Below are 19,052 nucleotides of genomic sequence, written 5' to 3'. Positions count from 1 at the left end.
GTGTCTGTGACTCCTTGTAAAATATTTTCAAATTGTTTATTACAGAGAATCAGTTATTAAATAATGTTCATATTTTTCACTTCATTTCAGCGTGTGGTGTTTGGTTTTTCAGCCAGATGCAGCTGCAGCTTTATTTATGTTAATCTGTTAAATTGAAAATATAAAATATATAAAAGAATAAATCATAAAGCATAATCATAACTCTATCAGTTGTAATCTACAATATACATTTGCACAAATATACATCTTGTGGTATTAAAAAGAAAAGTTCAAGTTCAAAGTTGGGACACGTTGCCCAGTAAGCATATCTCCCAAACTTTTCCTTTAAAAGTCTGAGCCTCATCTGCTTCTTATCATTAAAAAGAGACTTGATTTACAGTTTCATTATTGACACTATTAAAGAGTCACAATCAGGTCATGCAGGAGGATGTTTTTGGTCTACATTTCTCACGAACAAACAGCTGGTTCGTTTGTGTGGGTCCTCTGAGTCATTTATGTGCTGAGTGTTTCGGCTGATTCACAGAATGTTAAAGAAATCTATGAGAGCTTTGTGCCAAGTGTCGGGGTCGTCCAGGTAACAGGGATGACCTGCTCCTTTCATCACCACCACTCTATGATTGGTCAGATTGCTCAGGTTGCGGAGCGACAGCTCTCCGAGCTGAGTGTCCTGGTCACCGTAAATGATCAGCGATGGGACCTGGAGGAGACATGAGGCAAAAAAATAATAATAATGCTAAAAAATTCAAAACCGTTGCTAAAAGGATTTTGTAGTTGTCCTACATTTTACCTCAAGTTTTAAAAAAACTAAAACAGGTCATGTAAAAAGATAAGAGACAAGCTTTTTATTTTTATTAGGTGTGACTAATTAATGCATCTAGATGTCAATATGAACAGAAGCAGAGTAAATAAAGGCGTAAATAAGCACAGACTGTGATGGGGTAGACCCTATAATATTAGCTTTTATCAGCTGTATCCAGGTCGTGTACTTCTGAGTCTAAGTCACAATACCCGAAATATAAATGTACTACATTACAAAGTCCAACTCCAGATTTAGTATTGCACCTCTGTAAAGTTGTGGCACTAGCAAGAGACAGATTAAACAAAGAATGGTCAAACAGTAGAGGCAGAGATATCTGGACACTTTAGGCACCAGCATACTAGAGCCAGCCAGCTGCAGGTCCTGGCCATGCAGAAAGGCCAATTAAAACATGTAGTGTGAGTTAACACTATGTACACAATTAACAAAGCCCAAGCTCCAAAAACGAATCCAACAACTTCCATGATGCAACTCAGTATTGTCTTCTTGTTACAGTTCGTAACGTTTTAGTTTTTTCTCTTATAAAATATTAGTCCCCAAAACAAAAGCTGGTAACATCACTTTGACGTCATCAGGGTTATTTTCTCGGCTTCCCCACAGCCAAGAATGCAACTATTTCTACGAGCTGAGTAAAGATCCCAATGACGAGTCAAACTTTTCTTTCATCTCTAAAATCAGCGGAGCGCCCCTTTAAAAACTTTTACCAAAGTCAATATCCAGGAGTATTATCAGCTAAATCCAAGGTTTTTTTTTTTAAAAAAGGACGTGCCGTGTCAGTGTTAAATTATTAATGCATTACTATGCATGTAGATTCATTTTTCCAACTTCAAATATAGTCAAATCTTAAAACAGTGAAACCTATTTCAAAGCCTGATCATGTGTTTTGTATGCAAAACCCTGATCATCAAAGTAACTGGTACCTATAACTGTCAGAAAAATGTAGTGTAGTCAAAGTATAAAAGAGTATAAAATGGAAATACTCAAGCAAAGTACCTTAAAATTATTTGCTGTTTTATTTGCTGTTTGTATTTAATTATTTTACTATCACAACTCCACTTTGATACTATAATACTGGTTTTGTGCTGCAATACTTGCTCCAACAAGAGCTATATGCATCTCCTCCGACATGTTTGCTTGTTTCTGGAGGTGAACTACTACTTCTGTAACACACACGTCTCCTTCATGGATTACGCACCTTCACTTGGTTTGCAGACTAAGAAATTTAATGTTGAAATAGTCTGGAGCTGGGTGAAAGCCAGTGGTGTCTGTGAAAGTACAAAGTCACATGATACACAGCCTGTTTTTTAAAAAGGGGAGAGGGAAGCGTTGGAAATTGGACTTGACATTCACGGTTGTTCAAGTTATCCTTTCAAGAGCAAATGAAGAGCACAGACTGTAAAGAAAAAGGCTTTAAAAGGATGGAAACCATAAAAGAATATAAATTACAGACTGTACCTTTACACTCTGGTACTGCTCTGCTGTGAATTTTTCGGTGCAGATGGGAGCTACAGGGACGTATCCTCGTACCAGAGCCTGGTGCTGGATGAGGAAGGGGAGGGAGTACATCCCACTGAGGGACGGACTGATCACCACCACAGGGCTCAGGTTCAGGTTCTCACAAACCTCCCTCAGGAAACCTGCAGGTGCCAGTTCTCCCACCGGTGCCGGGGCCTCTGCTGACTTAGATTGACCGAGTCCTGTGGCATGAGAGAGGAGGGAAACTTTTCATTTGAAGTGTGGCCAGATTACCCTGTTCAGTGGCCTGGAGACAAGAAATTTTCTGTTCAAGGACAGAGGACACAGAAACCAACCAGCACTTTTCTACTAGAACACTACCTGGTTCCTCGCTTTGCAGTTAGTTCTGATTAACTACCATTTTCACATCACCAGAACCTTTGAAGCAGAGGTTTTCACACCTCATAAGGCAATGATACTGTGTGAGGTGACAGGGACAGAAGCTGTAGTTTGGCCACACAGTCAACAGATACAGTCAGCAGCAGCGGCTGTGACACACAGCCCACAGAGGCTCTTGCGGTACTTAAAAACCTTTAGTGCCCAATCGCCGCAGTTCACTTTTTAAGGATAAAATTGTATCTGATGTCTATAAATCTGTTGAAACTACAGAACATGCCTGAGAACCATCACATTTTTAAGTGTTTTTCAGTATTAGCATTATCCAGTGTTGTCTGTACATCCTTGAGTAAACTGCAAAAAGAAACTGCTGTTATTATTGCTGTTGAAATTGCTGTTAGAACTAGTGATCATGTGATGCAAATTAACTCACTTATATACAAGTAATTAAACTTACAATGACCAGACACAGTGAACTTGGGGCTTTTAAGGCCCCTGGAGGTCTGGAGTCCAGTGCAATCGCCCACTTTGCCAGACTCTGTGTGAAGTAGTGAAGAAGGTTGAGTTTGTTCCCTCCAGACTCACCTGGCAGATCGATGGCGACTGCACGGCAGCCAGCTTTGGCCAGAATCTCTAGAGTCCCGATGTTGAGCCAGTTCTCTGATGAGAATCGGATGCCATGAAGGAGCAGAACTGACATCCTGACTTCCCCTGTGGCAGGTTCGCTCTGTCTGTAGAACAGCGACGCTTTGCAGCCCTCCACCAGCACACTCCCCTCTGTCATCTTAACAGCTGACATCCTTAAACCTTTAACCTGGATGAGTGAAAACTCCACAGAAAAGCCTTTAGTGGAAAAAAGGTGAAGAAACCTCATGAAAATCCCTCTTTGAGGACAGAGTATTGGCAGTAGTAGAATTTAGAGCTCAAACAATTCATTGAGTTGTTCAATTTACTGAAAAGTAACTGGAAACTATTTTGATTTTCATCAATTCAGTCACTTTTCAAACACAGTCGTAAAACATACTCTGTTTCCAGCTTCTCAAATGTGAGGATTTATCTATTTTTTCAGTTACCTCATTGTAAACTGAATATATTCATGTTTTTTGAACAGAACAAGCGTTTTAAAGACATCAACTTGAGCTCAGTGAAATTGTGACTTTCCACTATCATAAAACTACACAATGTATTGGAAAACTAACTGATAAATTATTATTATTATCGATGATGAAGATAAAATAAAGTACATGAAAAGTTTAACAAGTTAAGGTTTCAGGCAAAGTGTATGACAAGAACTTTGAAAACAGGCTACACAAATAAAATGTAAAACTGTTATTTTTGCAATGTGATTAATAAACAGAAGCCAAATAAATAAATAAATAAATAAATAAATAACTTAATTGACTAACTCACTAACAAGTATCAGGTGGCAGCTGCTGGCATCAACACAGCAACCTTCAGTTTTATCAAATAACTCCTGTGCATGTTAGAGGGAATCCTGGTAAACAAAGAAAAACAACTATTCAATGCAACAACCACAGCCAATTCAGTCCACCTCTCTCTCTCTCTCTCTCTCTCTCTCTCTCTCTCTCTCTCACTGGCACAGTCTCAAGAAAAGTTCAACCCAGTAAACTGCTCCGTAAAAACATGCGTTGCATTGGATTTGAATGCACGGTTTTTCCACGATGTCCCCATTAGTTTGCCAACACACCCCCTTTGTATTTAAACAACTGCCTTTCATTTTGTTGTTGTATCAGTTTCCAGAGACGTCTTGTGCTGTCCAGTGTTGGAGCAAAGAAGAGTTGGTTCTGGCAAGTTAAACAGTCTGATCAAAGTCCAGGTTAGATCATTTTATTTGTGATATCGAGCTCGCTCTCGCTGCTTTTGCTCTTCATCACAAACACTATGAGAAAAATAATCCACCTCTTCTTACCTGACAGTTTGCAGAAAAGACCCGATGGTTAAGCCGCAAACTAAAGCGGGACAGTGTGGAGTCAACCCCCAGCTGTAGTTTCACTTTATCTCCCGGAAAACAGGAGGAGTAAAAAAAAAAAAACTCTGGAAATTATTCTACTGACGTCTAGCGTTTGTTTTGGAGAATTGCTTTTACTGTGGCAGCAGATTAAAATCCAACCAGACGTCTGTGTTTTGTGCAGGATATGTGGTTTAATCGTCAGGTACTTTGTTGTTAAAGTGGAGTGTCATGAAAAAAGCGCATGAACAAGGGCCGCTGTGCCACACTTCATTAATGATTGATACATGTATTGATCGTCAGTGTTTTGGGGATTAGGGCCTCTGTTTGAGTAAGAGCGCAGTGTTCTCGTGTGGGTGGTTGTGTTTTAAGCTGGATTTTATGTCCTGCGTGGATTTCTAAACTCTTGCCGGATCTTTGGGGGATTTTTCACTTTTATCAGGTTGACCTGTGATCGGACATTTAATCCTTAAAAAAAAAAAAAAGGGGGCCCCAAATCGCCAAAGGATCTCAGTCTGTGGTCACACTTCCAACCAGCATTATAAAAGAGTCTTTATCTTCCACAGACCACAAACAATGAAACTGTTTCTGTCCTGTATTCTCCTGACAGTCGGACTGGCCACTGGTAAGAAACTTTTATGATCCCTGTTTTTAAATTTAAAATGACTCAAATTTAGAATTATCTCTATTGTCATGAAAACAGAGACGTTTTGACTTTAATGTGTATTTTAGCAGCAGATTTTAAGTAAAAGCCTGGGTAGTTACTGTCTTCAAAGCAAGCTCCTGTGTCTAAGATCGCAGGTTAAAATACAAAAATTTAACATGTTATAAATTTAGTTCTATATAAATACGTTCTAATCATTGTGGTTCCAGTGGCAGTTGTTGTGGTAACAGTAGTAGTGGTGGTTTGTTTCAGTAACCAGATGTGTTGCTCTTTAAAGCTTTAAACCAGCAGCTGTTGGTCTCTTGGTCCAAAGGTTATATGTGTGTACCCAAATGATGCAGCTGGCAGAGGTGTGGACTCGAGTCACATGACTTGGACTCGAGTCAGACTCGAGTCATTAATTTGATGACTTTAGACTCGACTTGACAAAATGTAAAGAGACTTGCAACTCGACTTGGACTTTAACATCAATGACTTGTGACTTCACTTGGACTTGAGCCTTTTGACTCGACAAGACTTGCTACTTTCCTCAAAAACCCAAAGATTAAAAAGGATGTTATTAAGGAACGCTCTGTATCTTTCTTTGTATGTGTGCGTCTGTGTGTGTGCTGTCGGCACAACATCCAATCAAATTAGATCAACATTATTTTGATCCGACAGCATCCATCCAATCAAATTGCAGGACAACCAATGAAGACGAACTGTCAAACAGCGCGCTAGCTGGAAAAAATGATACCAAAGATAGTTTCGTTCAGGTATAAAAACTACGAGGTGGTCAATAAAAAACGAATTGCAGTATGCAAAACATGTGGCTCGAAGATTACAGATGGAGACGCAACAACTTCGAACTTCGTTCGACATCTGAAGTTGCACAAAGAAAGGTAAGTTCTGAATGAAAGCTTACATTTATTGGCTAAGTAGCTAATTTTTCTTTGCTGTGTAGCTAAATCATTGCAAACACGGTAATTTGTTGCGTCTACTGCGAGTTCACTCCCTTATTCATACCTTTGTTAAGTATTTTTTTAACAGGGCTATGGTTGAGGTACTTATACATAACATTAGTCAAGGTATCACACAGTAGACGGCGGTTAGCAGCAACGCATATTTTAGCCACCTACAAAGAGGCAAACCTAATAAAATCAAGGTCACTTTAAATGTGCGCTATATTAAGAATATGTGTACCGTTTTAGCTTGCTGTCAGACGGATTTTTCCGACAGGAAAACAAAGTTATACTGCTCGTTGTTCTTACTCTCCAGCAGTCCATTGACGAAAAAACAAGTTAGCTTGCACACGTGAGTTGCTGGTCTACGTGCTGCAACGTAACACACTAAGATACAAAATATATTATCACACAATGTTAAGATTGATATTAATAATATGAGTAATTAAGAGTAGTTTCAATACAGTTCATGTGTGGCTATAAGGGATGTTCTGACATCTGTTTAATATGCTTACCTCTTACATAATATATTATTGCTGTGTGGTTAAAAGGACTCGAAAGGACTTGAAACTAGGACTTTGGACTTGACTTGAGACTTGTCAATCTTGACTTTGGACTTGACTCGGGACTTGCCTGTCTTGACTTGGGACTTGACTCGGGACTTGAGGGCCAAGACTTGAGACTTACTTGGGACTTGCAAAACAATGACTTGGTCCCACCTCTGGCAGCTGGTACAAGTTAGCACACATCTACAATTAGCTGTAGCTACAGTCCACCAAGTCAGTCTGTGCAAATTGTGGTTCTGGTTCTGTTAGGGTACCGTAGTCCCCTGAATGACTTCCAGCGCTCTGAGGGCAGAGAGCTGGTTCCTACCTCCTGGAACTCAGCACGAGTGTTGCTGTTACCGGGACTGAACCTGGAGGATTGTGCTACACGGTGCTCACAGTCACTGGACTGCAGGTATCCACCTTAAACTACTTTAATACATCAGATTGTGATCGTCAATAGGCACCCTTTTCTCCCCAAAGAGCCCGTTATTAAAACAGGTTTATTATTTATTACTTATGACTTTATTTATATTAACACTTATATTAACATATTATCATTTACTGAAACTTTACAAAGCTGTAATGAATTATATAACTACATAAATAAAAATAGCCATAGGGGTGCCAAGATTCATTATTAACCTTGGAAACATCAGCTGGCAAAACCATCCAAGCTCGAGGTGCATTAGTAGCTGATCAAGAGCTGACAGTGAACACACACGAAATATCATGAATCATGAATATCAAGAATTAATTTTTCACAACAGTCCTGTGCAATCAAGACATACAGTATATTAGCACATTGCCTTTCTTGTAATGGCTCTTACAAGTACAGTGGATCAAAGCTAAGAAGCTTGTAAATTGTGATGGATTTTTACAAGAGGTGGTTTTTGCTTCCATTTAACCTTTGTTAACCTTTGTTTAAGACCTTTATGATCTTCTGACTTCTTGTGTTTTTTGGTCCCATCTGACCTCTCTTTAGCAATCTTGTCACATTCCCAGATCTCAGCAATTAATCAGTGTTGATTAATGGTATTATTACAGGTAAAAGTTAGGTTGTAATAAGGCTGAATTATCTTCATAATATGTGTCATACATGAAGGGTCTTTTCATTTTTGTGTTACGAAATAAAGTTTTTTGTAATAAACTTTAAAACCCTTTATATGTACATCTTTAAAGTTTGTACCCATTGATGTATAGGCCTTTGACATGAAAGTATCCCTCACCACCAGGGCGTTCAACTATGAGACACGTCCAGCTGTCACCTGTAAGCATCTGCCTTGGGTGGGTGATGGCAGCAACGCTGAGGTGAAGAGAAACGTAAACTGTGACCTTTACGAGAAGAAGGGTAAGATTCACACACGCTGACACTGTGTGATGTTACAGAGATCAAAGTGATGTGTCACTGCTGGGGTTGTTTAACTGGTTGGTTTTATTGTGAAGTCTACGTCAGAAAGTGCATCGTGGGGAAAGGGGAAGACTACCGTGGGAAAGTTTTCAGCACAAAAAGCGGTCTCACCTGCCAACAGTGGTGGTCCAAGTTTCCTCATGATCACAGGTGAGACACGTCCTCTGAGGAATCAATTTACATTTATGTTTTAGTCTTTCATACAGGTAAGGTACACAAGTTAATAGTAACGCACTAAGCCTTATGTTTAATAATTTGACACTGCACCGTAGTTGTGTTGTGGATGTGTAATCAGGCACTATTGCAGATTTAACTTCATGTTCATTTCTTCAGTTACTTTCTGTCTGACTCCTACGCTGTTTGTCTGAAGTGGATGTAAACACGTTCTTTAACCTTGCAGTCAGAGTCAAGTGTGCTGGACTATAGATCCAACACTTCAGAAATGTGTCCTGATAATCTGTAATGGCTCTAAGAGTCTGTCACTCAAACTCTGTCTCAGGTGGACTCCCACAGCTGCTAATGGCCTGGAGTTGAACTACTGCAGGAATCCAGATGGAGATCGTATCGGTCCGTGGTGCTACACCACAGATCCTGAGCGACGCTATGAAAGCTGCAATATTCCCCAGTGCAAAGATGGTACATGCTGTTCATATTCATACATTATGCAAGTGTGATGGATAATATATGATATCTAATAATTTCCTGGGAGTTTTCTACATAATTTGTTACCAATAATAAGGAAAATCTAGACAATATTCTGAGAGAGTACATATACTGGTCATAATTATCATTTCACTAGCTGAGTTTCTGAGAAGGAATTAGGATTATAACAGTAGTTTCACTGGGGGCACTTTATAATCGATTGTAGATTTGTAGAGGAATGTCTTTGATAGAACCCCTTCAGTTCCTGTAAAGGAAATTACTTGGAACTCATTGGATGTGTAAAACAAAAGTGTTTTTTTTTCTCTTCTGACTCGTAACACCTCTGACTTTGACGTGTTTGTGGTTTTGTATGCAGAGGTATGTATCACATGTAATGGAGAGGACTACAGAGGCCAGGTGGACCACACTGTCACTGGCAGAGAGTGTCAGAGATGGGACCAGCAGTACCCCCACCAACACATCTACCAGCCTGAGAAGTACTCATTCATTACCCCATTACCTGTCATGTACCTAATTAGCCTAATTAAATTGATAATGTGAACTTACTAACATGTAAGTTGTGTTTGCATGTTAATCAGTGTCACACAGCAGGTTATAGTGCTGCAGCCCTGCTCATATGTATTTTTCAGGTATCCCGATAAGAGTTTAGATGACAACTACTGCCGTAATCCCGATGCCTCTCCGGTGCCCTGGTGCTACACCACAGACCCTGAGGTGGAGAGGGAGAACTGCGAGATCAGAAAGTGCAGTAAGATGGTGCTTTTGTTACAGTCTCACTATTAGAAATCCTCATAATAAGATTAGAGCTGGAATGATGGGTTGATTGCTTCAGTTATTTTTAAGGAAAAAATGCAAAACATTCCCTGTTTCTGTCTTCTCAAAAATGTAAATCTATGCTTTTATTAATCTTCTGTTGATAATAAACTGAATATCTTTGGGTTTTGGACAGTTGGTTAGACAAAATATCACATGTGAGGACGTCACCTTGGACCCTGAGAAATTCTAACAGGCATTTTTGGCTTTTTTTGAGACAGTTTATAGACCAAACGATTCATTGTCAGATGAGTCAATGATGCTGTTTTGCATCATAGCGTAGGCTTGTTGAATTAGACCTTCTTGCTTGTTTCCTCTGTTTTGTTTTTGTCATTAGTTCGAAATGTGGGCTAAATTGAGTCGATTGCTGTGGCATTAGGAGACATGGTGGAATTAGGGAGTCTCATTAAATCGCTGTAATTAAATTTAGAAAAATCACCTTTTTGTTGTGTTGTTTGTGCAAATTACCTCCCAAATTGTGAGACATTTCAGAATTGCCCCAAAGATTCTCTTTGATTCAAGAGTAAATGTGGCCCAAGTGTGCAGATGTTTGTCAGTAATTCATGCTCTGCGTGGTCTCACAGGGTTTCAGGTTAATTAAAGGTTAATTAATTTTTTTTTAAATTATTTTATTTCTGTTATACAGCTTATTTGGAATGGCTTGGTTTTTTATTTAGCTTCTCTGAGTTTTTACTGTACTATAGCTTACATTAGGAGTAGTAATAGTACAGTTATTTCAGAAATATACATAAAAACAAAATTTAAGGGTATGATAGAAGGAAAATGGTAGTTTGTACTTTTCTTCTGATTCTAACAGTTTTGAAGTTGAGACAACTATGTCTAATATTTAATACATAACTTGCCAAATAGACTCAAATGCTGAACTTTTAGCTTTCAAACATAAATAAATAAATAATCCAAACTGGGCATCTGTGTTTTCCCCAAAATTTCGACATGAGTTGTGCAAGATGAGCATGGCAACATTGGTATTTCCACCAAGAGCAGAGATCACTAAAGCCTGAAAGTCTATAAGATAGCTCCATCTTGTGGTGCAATTTAAAAAAAAAAAAAAGAAGAACAAAAGAAAATGTTTGTTCTCTCTATCATTATCAGCAACAAAAACATGCAAAGAAAATACCACATATGTTCTTTTGTGTGTATGTGTATGAATATTCTGTTTTATGATTTATACTTTTTACTCTTAGCTTTCAAATTAAAAATGGACATTATTTGGATTTCCTTCAGGTCCACAATCCTGTTTTCATCACAGCACAGTAAAAATTATTCTTACACAATCATAATGAATATATTCAGCCTATATCTACCCCGTAGTTTATAGGGTCAGTCAATCTGTGCTATCATTTTGGAAGTACTTGAATATTGTTGCTGAAACAGGCTGGGCTGAAAGAAATACGAAATGAAAGAAGTGCTGTAACACTCATTTATTTCCTCTTCAATTCGCTCCTTCTGCCCAGCTGAGGTCCGCGTTGAGAAACGGCAGCGCTCCAGCTTCACCACCAACTGTTTCCGTGGCCGTGGGGAGGATTACCGCGGGAAAGTAAACGAGACGACATCAGGCATCCCCTGCCAGCGGTGGGATGCCCAGCAACCTCATGAGCACCCCTTCTATCCAAACACATATGAATGCAAGTAGGTACACCAAGATGCATGATGGAGGAAGGAATAAAAGTTGAGTGTGTTTGAAAGGTGAAAGTACTTTGGGGTCATTTTGTTCACTCAATACCTGTTAGTTTGAAAGTGTTCTGTTTGCTTTACACATGAATATTAATGTCAAGATGTCATTGCAGTGACATTTCTTGCGATCTTATTTCTCTGCTGACAGTTGACAGTAGATGATAGATGGTCAGCAACTCCACATTAAAAAGCTGGTCGTTCTCTGAGTGGCAATATGGATGTGAAATGAATATTAAACTTATTTGTCATTCAGTGATCATTCATCATGCCAAAATCAATTATGAACTTTTCAGTCATCCATTTTTAGTAAGAGTTACAAGAACTGTTGGTGTAATAGTCATGTATCTAAATTGAAAAGGGGTAGACAAACATAGTATGTCTGTGTAACAGGTCTTTTAATGCATCAGGGATGAGCAGTGGACATTGTTTAAGTAGATTGTGTGTTGCACCTTATACAGGGGTTTGGAGGAGAACTACTGTCGTAATCCAGATGGGTCAGAGGCTCCTTGGTGCTTCACATCTGTGCCAGAGATGAGGACTGCTCTCTGCTTACAGATCAAACGCTGTGCAGACGACATAGAAGCTGAGGGTACAGCTCCTTGTTTGTAGATAACTGTAAACATCATCTGTTTGACTTAGCTTAGCTAGTAGGAACATGTTTTTGTTGTTCGAACAGAGCCAGGATACCTCTTTCCCCTTGTTTCCAGTCTTTATGCTAACCTAATAACCTAACTAGATGCTGGTTGTAACCTTATATTTGACCAGCAGATATGGGAGTGGTATCTATCTTCTCAATGAAGTCACCACCAGAAAGGGAATAAGTGCATTTCCTAAAAACTGTTCCTACATTGAACATTGTTGTAATTGCACTAGTTTGACAAAGAGCTATTATCTATCTGTAAGCCCAGTGTGAAGGCTGAAATTCTCCACACTGCCAGAAATCAAAATTTTGTGGTCAAATACAGATTTTTTTTAATTTATTGTTGGCCTTACTATTTATTCAAACTTATATGTACTGATTCACAAAATAATGATTTCTTTTTCACTGTAGAATTAAACTCCCCCCACGCAGCTAAAATTTCCCATTTCTTAGAGAAAAACACCAAGGACATGGCTTCAGTGTCCCTCAGCAACAGCCCTGCGTGAGGATTGGCGAAGAAATTTTCAGTTTTATATCAATTTTTTGTAACTTTTTTTTTCAGATTGCTACCATGAAAATGGAAAAAACTACAGAGGAATGGTCCGCAAGACCCGTAAGGGCATCACCTGCCAGAAATGGAATGTTAACACACCTCATCTGACCAAGTACGCCGACCATAAAAGTTTTAGACAGATGTTTTTTTTATTATCCAGGAAGATCACAGTCTGTAGGCCTTTGCAGAGATTTATGACAGTTTCATTAGTTTTACTATACACAGTATTAAAGCTGTGTCCATTATCACGCTGGGAAAAAAAGCATTTTTAACGTGCTTTTGAAGAACATTATTCTTGATCTTGAACTGTTGATGGTGGTGAAACAGCTCCATGAACAACTTAGAAAACAAGAGTAACTTTTAGATTTTTTTGAAAAACATTTTACTGTGTCTGTTAAGTTTCAAGCATCATATGAGTTATAACAGATATTTTGATTTCTTTTATATTAACTACAAAAATGGTTCTAGAAAGATTGGTGTATTATAAATACTGTACACATTTTGTATGTAGTATGAAAGTGGGATACAGTCTCTTGAGCTGGGTGCTAACAGCCAGGTGAAAAGATCCATTTCATTCACAGTGAATACCTTTTTCTACAAAAGAAAAATTGAAGAAGAAAAAAAAGTCTCTCACTCCACTTATTTGTGACATTTATGGGATGCTTACAGCTTTAACAAAAATAGTCTGTGTATTTTCCAGGATAAACCCAAGGACACATCCTGAGGCCAATCTGACAGAGAACTACTGTCGTAACCCAGATGGGGACCAGCATGGACCCTGGTGCTACACCACTGACCCCAAAACAGAGTTTGACTACTGTGCCATCAAACAGTGTGGTACAGATACTTAACTCTTTAAGTTCTTTAACATAGTTTTGTGCACTGTGTGATGAAAATTTATCCAGAGCTTCTGTTTTCTGGCAGGCAATTTAATGATTCATCTGTCTCTTGATGTTTTCAAACAGCTGGAGAGAAAGTGTCCCTGACTGAATCAGTAGGTCAGTTCCTGAATATAAAGCAAGATTTTCAAGGTGACAGCAAGCGTCCTCGTCTACTCTTACAGTAATATTTCATTTTTCTTCATGCCTTTTTGTTAACACAGAAAAGGTTGAGTTTAGTGAATGTGGAAAGAGAGACGACCGTTTCCAGAGTACACGGCTGCGTATCGTGAATGGGATTCCTGGAAACTCGCCGTGGACAGTGAGCCTCAGAGACAGGTGAGTCTGAGACCCGACTGTGCTTGGTCATAAAGTAAAATGCACTCTGCTGTGCTGTTTGTCACCTCTGACCTCTGTGTGCAGGAAAGGAAACCATTTCTGTGGAGGATCCCTGGTTAACCCCAGATGGGTGATCAGCACCAAGCAGTGTTTCTCCTCTTGGTAAACTTTATTTATTTAAAGGTTTTTGGAGCACAACCCATCAGCAGGGTGCATCAGTAGAGTAATTTAAATTCATGAACTGCCTGTTGCAAGCAGCCAAAATCCACCAGCCTACAGACAGAATAAACAGAAAATATTTATATTCCCAAAACATTATCCTGTACACTGAGGTGCAAAACAAGATTTATCATGAAAATGTAAGTAAAGTTGTTCACATTTTTTTTTCACCACCAGCAAATGGATAAAAACTAACCACCCCTAGAAACATTAAAAGTCAGGATATCTCAGTCTCTGCTGCTTTGATTTGAATCAGTTTTAGCCATGCTAGCAGCATCTCCCTAGATATGCCAATGTCAGTCCAAACCAATGGTCCAGATTGAAATATATCAGCAACTGTTGGTTGGACTGTCATTTTTTGCCACCGATATCCATGATCTCTATTCAATGAATCTTAATGGTTTATGTTAATTCTCTGACTTTTTCTCTGGCGCCACCATGAGGTTCTTGCTCGATGGACTGCCAAGAAATTTGATGCACACATTCATGTCACTCACAGGATGAAATACACTCACTTTTGTGATTCCTTTACATTATCTCCACCTGAATCAATTTAAATTTTTTCCAAAACTCTGGTTTATGGCCAAAATACCTACACAACTAATGGCATTCCCATCAGCCTTAGCTGTACTGTGTTTAGTACTAATTTGCAAATGTTATCAGGCTAACATGCTAAACTGTGATAGTGAACATAGTACTAGTATTTCCATGTTGCTTGCCTGCATGTTTTCACAGCTACGTGGACTTGCCCGGGTACTCAGCTATGATGGGAACACTGTTTCGTGACCCACAAGAAGGAGAGCCCGGCGTGCAAACCATCCCTCTCACCAAGATCGTCTGTGGACCCTCTGAGTCTCAGCTGGTCATGCTACAATTGGAATAGTGTGTACTGTGAAAGTGTCCCTATCATGCACACACACACACACACACACACACAAACACACATGACCCTGACTCCCTCTTCTTTCTGTAGCCCTGCCCAGTTTAATGAGCGTGTCTCTCAGATCTGCCTTCCTCCGGAGCGCTACATAGTCGCTGAGGGGACGACCTGTGAGATCGCAGGATGGGGTGAGACAAGAGGCAAGTATAATCCTTTAGAAATGATAACTTGACACTGAATTCACTACATGCTGTGCTTCATGCAACCACAATATGCTTCTATTGCAATAATGAATAATAGATGCCTTGGAATAAGCATCTTGTTTCTGCCCTTGAAGTAATGTTGCGTCTAAATGAGAGAGCGCTTCGGACCGTTGAGCAACAGATGGTGTTGCTATTTCCAGAACCATTCAACATCTGTCCACCTTCGTTTTCTTTTCCTCCATCTCTCTAAACACATTAGCTGCTAACTTGCTCATCCTTCTCACTGTTTTTCAAGGGACTGGAGATGAAACTGTCCTTAACGTGGCCCAAATACCAGTTCTTAGTAACAAGGAATGCAACAAATACTTCAGAGGTCGTGTTCGTGAGAATGAGATGTGCACAAGCTCTTTCCAGGGTGGAGTAGGTGCCTGTGAGGTAGGTGTCCATGCAAAATTGTGCACATTTTCAAGACTGTACTGTCAACATCAGTGAATGTGTAGTTTTCAATATTTTAGATTTAGATAGATTTAGAAACAGTTTAAGCAAACACTGCCTATTTACTTTTTTCAAGGACCAGTGTGTAGGATTTAGTGGTATCTAGCAGTGAGGTTGCAGATTCCAACCAGCTTAATATCCCTCCTCTCACCTTTCCAAGCATTTAGGAGAAACTACAGTGGCCTTCAGGTAATGTAAAAAAAGGCAAAACGCCCTCTCTGGAGCTAGTGTTTAGTATGTCTAATCTGGGCTGCTGTATTTTGTAATACAACATGGTAGTACAAAATGGCAGGGTCTGTGGACAAGGACCTGCTGCCTACGTAGATATGAAGGACTATCCAAACCAATGAAAACATGATTCATATGCCCCTAAATTCTACCCATTGGTTCTATATAACAGACAACAAGGGTTCCCAGTTAGAATCATACCAGAGACATTATACATTATGCCCCAACACTGACCATTTTTTTGGTATTTACTTCAGTATGCAATGGCATTAATCGAATCATTCAACACGTTTGCTTTATTCCGGAGAGTTAGATGAGATACCATTCTCATATCTGACTTTTAAATATGAAGTTATAACCTGCAGCTGGTTGTCTTTCCTTGGCTTAAAGACTGGAAACAGGAAGAAATAGTTGTGTGCCTGTGAGCTTTAGGCGTGCTCTAAGATAAGTTGTGTTAACTTTGAACAGAGCCAGGCTAGCTGTTTCCCCCTGTTTCCGGGCTTTATGCTAAGCTAAGCTCACAGCCTGTTGGCTGTAGCTTCATGTTTACCATACAGGCATGATAGTGTTATTGGTCTTCACTTAAAACTCTTAGCAAGAAAGCGAATGAGCGTTTCCCAAAATGTTAAACTATTCATTTAATGACCAAGAATAATGCTATAACTTGCTGAGAATTAACACTTCATGTTCCGATGGTGGAGAAAATATTTTGATGATGAAAATCACTTTAAACAAGGGCTGTACAGCTATTTATATGTTCCTATAAATCATACACATTCACCATTTGGATAATGGAGTAGGACTGGACAAGATGTGACTGCAAGATGTTTCCAACCTCAGCAGTGACAGTCAGTCATAACAGAGACAAATAATGACTCCAGAGTGTTGTTCCTGTGTGTCTGCAGAGAGACTACGGCGGCCCTTTGGCGTGTCAGAACAGGGACTGCTGGGTACTCGAGGGTGTGATCATCCCCATGAGGCGCTGTGGACACCCTGGGCAGCCCAACATCTTCATCCGTGTCTCTGTCTACGTGGACTGGATCAAGAAAGTCATGGAGATGGCTTAGACACTTACTGCCATCCAACAAGGGACTGATCAAATCCACTATAAACCCCTCTAGAGCAGTCAGTCGACCATTTACATTTCTTTCTTCTCAGATATTTCTTTTACAATTAAAATACAAATAATACATCAAGATTCTATTCACATTTTATTATATCATTATTGTTTCATAAAAAAAGATGCACAAAACATTGCAGGTAAATGTGTTTCTTCATAGTTAAGAAATTAATTTTTATGACCATTTGCACTCAGTTCATCCTTTTCGCCAGAAAAACTAAAATTAGGTGGATTAGATTAAATTCATGAACTGCTTGTTGCAGTCAGCCAAAATCCATCAAACAGAATGCGCAGAAAACGTTTACATTTCCAAAACATAATGATGTATGCTAAGGTGCAAAACAAAGAGCCAAGCGGAAATTATTTAGCATAAAATGTATATAAAGTTGTTTGAATTTTACATAAATTTAACTTTACTTGAACACTGCCTATTTTGTATTTCTAAGGAGTACACAAACACTGAATAAATCATTTTTAACACACTATATTGTGTAATAAACGCTTAGATGTGCTCACAATTACTTTATAGCGCGTTTAAACAATTTAATAAATGATTATGCACTGCGTATAAAAGCTAAATAGGCAGAGTGAATGTAAAGTGCTTCCAGTTTTTGTTATTTATTCACCAAAAACTAAAAAAGATGCAAGGATCAAAACTAATTGTAGCCCCTCGGGCACAGAAAAGAATGGCTGGGGCTAATTAACTTCCAATAACAAAGAAGGTGTGCTGGATTTGCAGCACAGTTTTTAAGTTCCTAACATCCCCTGGAAATGCACCCTTTACCACAAAACTGTACGCCTCCCCTCCTCTCCCTGGCATTGAATGGAGCTCCAAAATACCTTCTTTGCCCCCAGCCTCTAAAGAAATCCCTCCTCTGCCTGTCTTTTGATGCCTGCCCCCACCTCTAAAGACATGCCTTTGTGCCTTATGCAGAACTGTATGCGCTGCACATTCTTTCTAGTTCTATAGGAGGATTTTTGTAACCCGGTCCTGATGAGCCCACGGAATTCAGCTTAAATAAACCTCAAGATCAGAGTCCAACCGAATCTCAGACACACCAGCCTGCAGAGGGCCACTGAACTCTCTCTGTCTAACACGCACACATTGATACACATACAATAGGTCTCTCTCATGCATGTCTCCTATTCCCTGTTATATCGCTGTTTTTTTTCTTGGTAATTTTCACAGCACAAATTTTTCTTTTGTCTTGAACAATCAGAAGATATTGACATTTTATTATCATTTTCATTTTGGCAGAAATATGAACTAATAAGAGTGAAGTGTAGACCATGTTCACAGCTAACTAATAATGGCCAATTACCGCCTGCTCTATAAAGAATTGAAATGGCAGGTTGACAGTTAAGGTTCACTTTCATTTAGTAATATTTATAGTGGATGACTAATCAAATTCATATATGACTACCAGTTCTGAGCAACTGTTGCCAAAAAGCTTCTGGGAAAGCTGACTAAAATTTTTAACAAATGCTGCTGCAAAAATATGCCAATATTTTCTTTGTTATATTGTTTTATGCATCTTATGGTAAGGTAAATCATGTGAAGGCTGAATGGGATAGAATATTTGGTGTATTCAAATTTACCTGTTGAGTTAGATTTTCTGTCTAATTGTAATATTCTGGTTTCACGGGAGATCAGTCTGTGAATTTCACTGTAAAACCATTCAAAGCAAGTTCTGGGCTTCATCTTTGTAACTTAAAGCTTTATGTTTTGGTCTCATGCCAGCACGCTCACCTGACAGGACTGCATGAACAGTCCAGCATTAGCCATCCCTGGAATGTGTATTCACAGTGGTTCAAACATTTCCATCTGTATTTATCAGTTTGTGCAAACTTACAAAGTTACAGCTTGAAAATCACAAAGACCAGACAATAAAATTAAATATGCAACACCTCAAGAGAATAACAGATTAGAGAATAACAATAAATTCTACATAAGAAAATAAAAACATGTTCTTTTGCTCATATGGGGAAAAATATATCTGTTCTTTCACTGCTTCTCAGTCCTAATGTATGTTTACATGCAGTGCATGATGAAATGAAGCAAACTGGGGTATATTTTTACTCAAACAAATGTATAACCGACTGCTGCCTTGCAGACTTTCTTCTTAAA

The 19,052-nt window shown here is 39.0% G+C and overlaps 2 protein-coding genes across 4 annotated transcripts; one reads left to right on the top strand and one right to left on the bottom strand.

The window, feature by feature from the left end:
* Positions 1-22: 22 nt before the first annotated feature.
* abhd14b (abhydrolase domain containing 14B) lies at positions 23-4,836 on the bottom strand. Of its 3 annotated transcripts, none has more exons than XM_041032972.1 (5): positions 4,599-4,836; positions 4,079-4,163; positions 3,254-3,511; positions 2,273-2,514; positions 23-697 (listed from the first exon to the last, which is right to left on the bottom strand). In XM_041032972.1, the coding sequence occupies exons 3-5, from the start codon at positions 3,465-3,467 to the stop codon at positions 518-520; spliced, it is 636 nt and encodes a 211-aa protein (XP_040888906.1). In that variant the 5' UTR covers positions 3,468-3,511; positions 4,079-4,163; positions 4,599-4,836; the 3' UTR covers positions 23-517. The 3 variants fall into 3 exon arrangements, with proteins under 3 accessions (XP_040888906.1, XP_040888905.1, XP_040888904.1); XM_041032971.1 differs by having other exon boundaries at positions 4,083-4,163; XM_041032970.1 differs by lacking the exon at positions 4,079-4,163.
* A 154-nt stretch (positions 4,837-4,990) lies between these two features.
* mst1 (macrophage stimulating 1) lies at positions 4,991-18,422 on the top strand. Its single transcript, XM_041032969.1, has 18 exons — positions 4,991-5,262; positions 7,058-7,202; positions 8,023-8,138; positions 8,234-8,348; positions 8,698-8,834; positions 9,217-9,337; positions 9,491-9,609; positions 11,150-11,324; positions 11,828-11,958; positions 12,572-12,674; positions 13,263-13,399; positions 13,528-13,560; positions 13,665-13,779; positions 13,864-13,941; positions 14,734-14,880; positions 14,972-15,078; positions 15,377-15,516; positions 16,710-18,422. The coding sequence occupies exons 1-18, from the start codon at positions 5,214-5,216 to the stop codon at positions 16,869-16,871; spliced, it is 2,130 nt and encodes a 709-aa protein (XP_040888903.1). The 5' UTR covers positions 4,991-5,213; the 3' UTR covers positions 16,872-18,422.
* Positions 18,423-19,052: the final 630 nt, after the last annotated feature.

This window comes from Toxotes jaculatrix, chromosome 3 (genome assembly GCF_017976425.1).
Source record: "Toxotes jaculatrix isolate fToxJac2 chromosome 3, fToxJac2.pri, whole genome shotgun sequence".
In the NCBI taxonomy this organism is placed as follows: Eukaryota; Metazoa; Chordata; class Actinopteri; family Toxotidae; genus Toxotes; species Toxotes jaculatrix.
This window is presented reverse-complemented; position numbering and strand designations above follow the sequence as displayed.

Excerpts from the sequence above, each read along its gene's own strand:
- abhd14b (XM_041032972.1), bottom strand. The coding sequence starts at position 3,467 with ATGTCAGCTGTTAAGATGACAGAGGGGAGTGTGCTGGTGGAGGGCTGC. Across the intron at positions 2,515-3,253 it reads AGTCGCCATCGATCTGCCAG|GACTCGGTCAATCTAAGTCA; the intron begins GTGAGTCTGGAG and ends CTCATGCCACAG. Across the intron at positions 698-2,272 it reads AGCAGTACCAGAGTGTAAAG|GTCCCATCGCTGATCATTTA; the intron begins GTACAGTCTGTA and ends TGTCTCCTCCAG.
- mst1 (XM_041032969.1), top strand. The coding sequence starts at position 5,214 with ATGAAACTGTTTCTGTCCTGTATTCTCCTGACAGTCGGACTGGCCACT. Across the intron at positions 12,675-13,262 it reads AACACACCTCATCTGACCAA|GATAAACCCAAGGACACATC; the intron begins GTACGCCGACCA and ends TGTATTTTCCAG. Across the intron at positions 13,780-13,863 it reads ACAGTGAGCCTCAGAGACAG|GAAAGGAAACCATTTCTGTG; the intron begins GTGAGTCTGAGA and ends CTCTGTGTGCAG.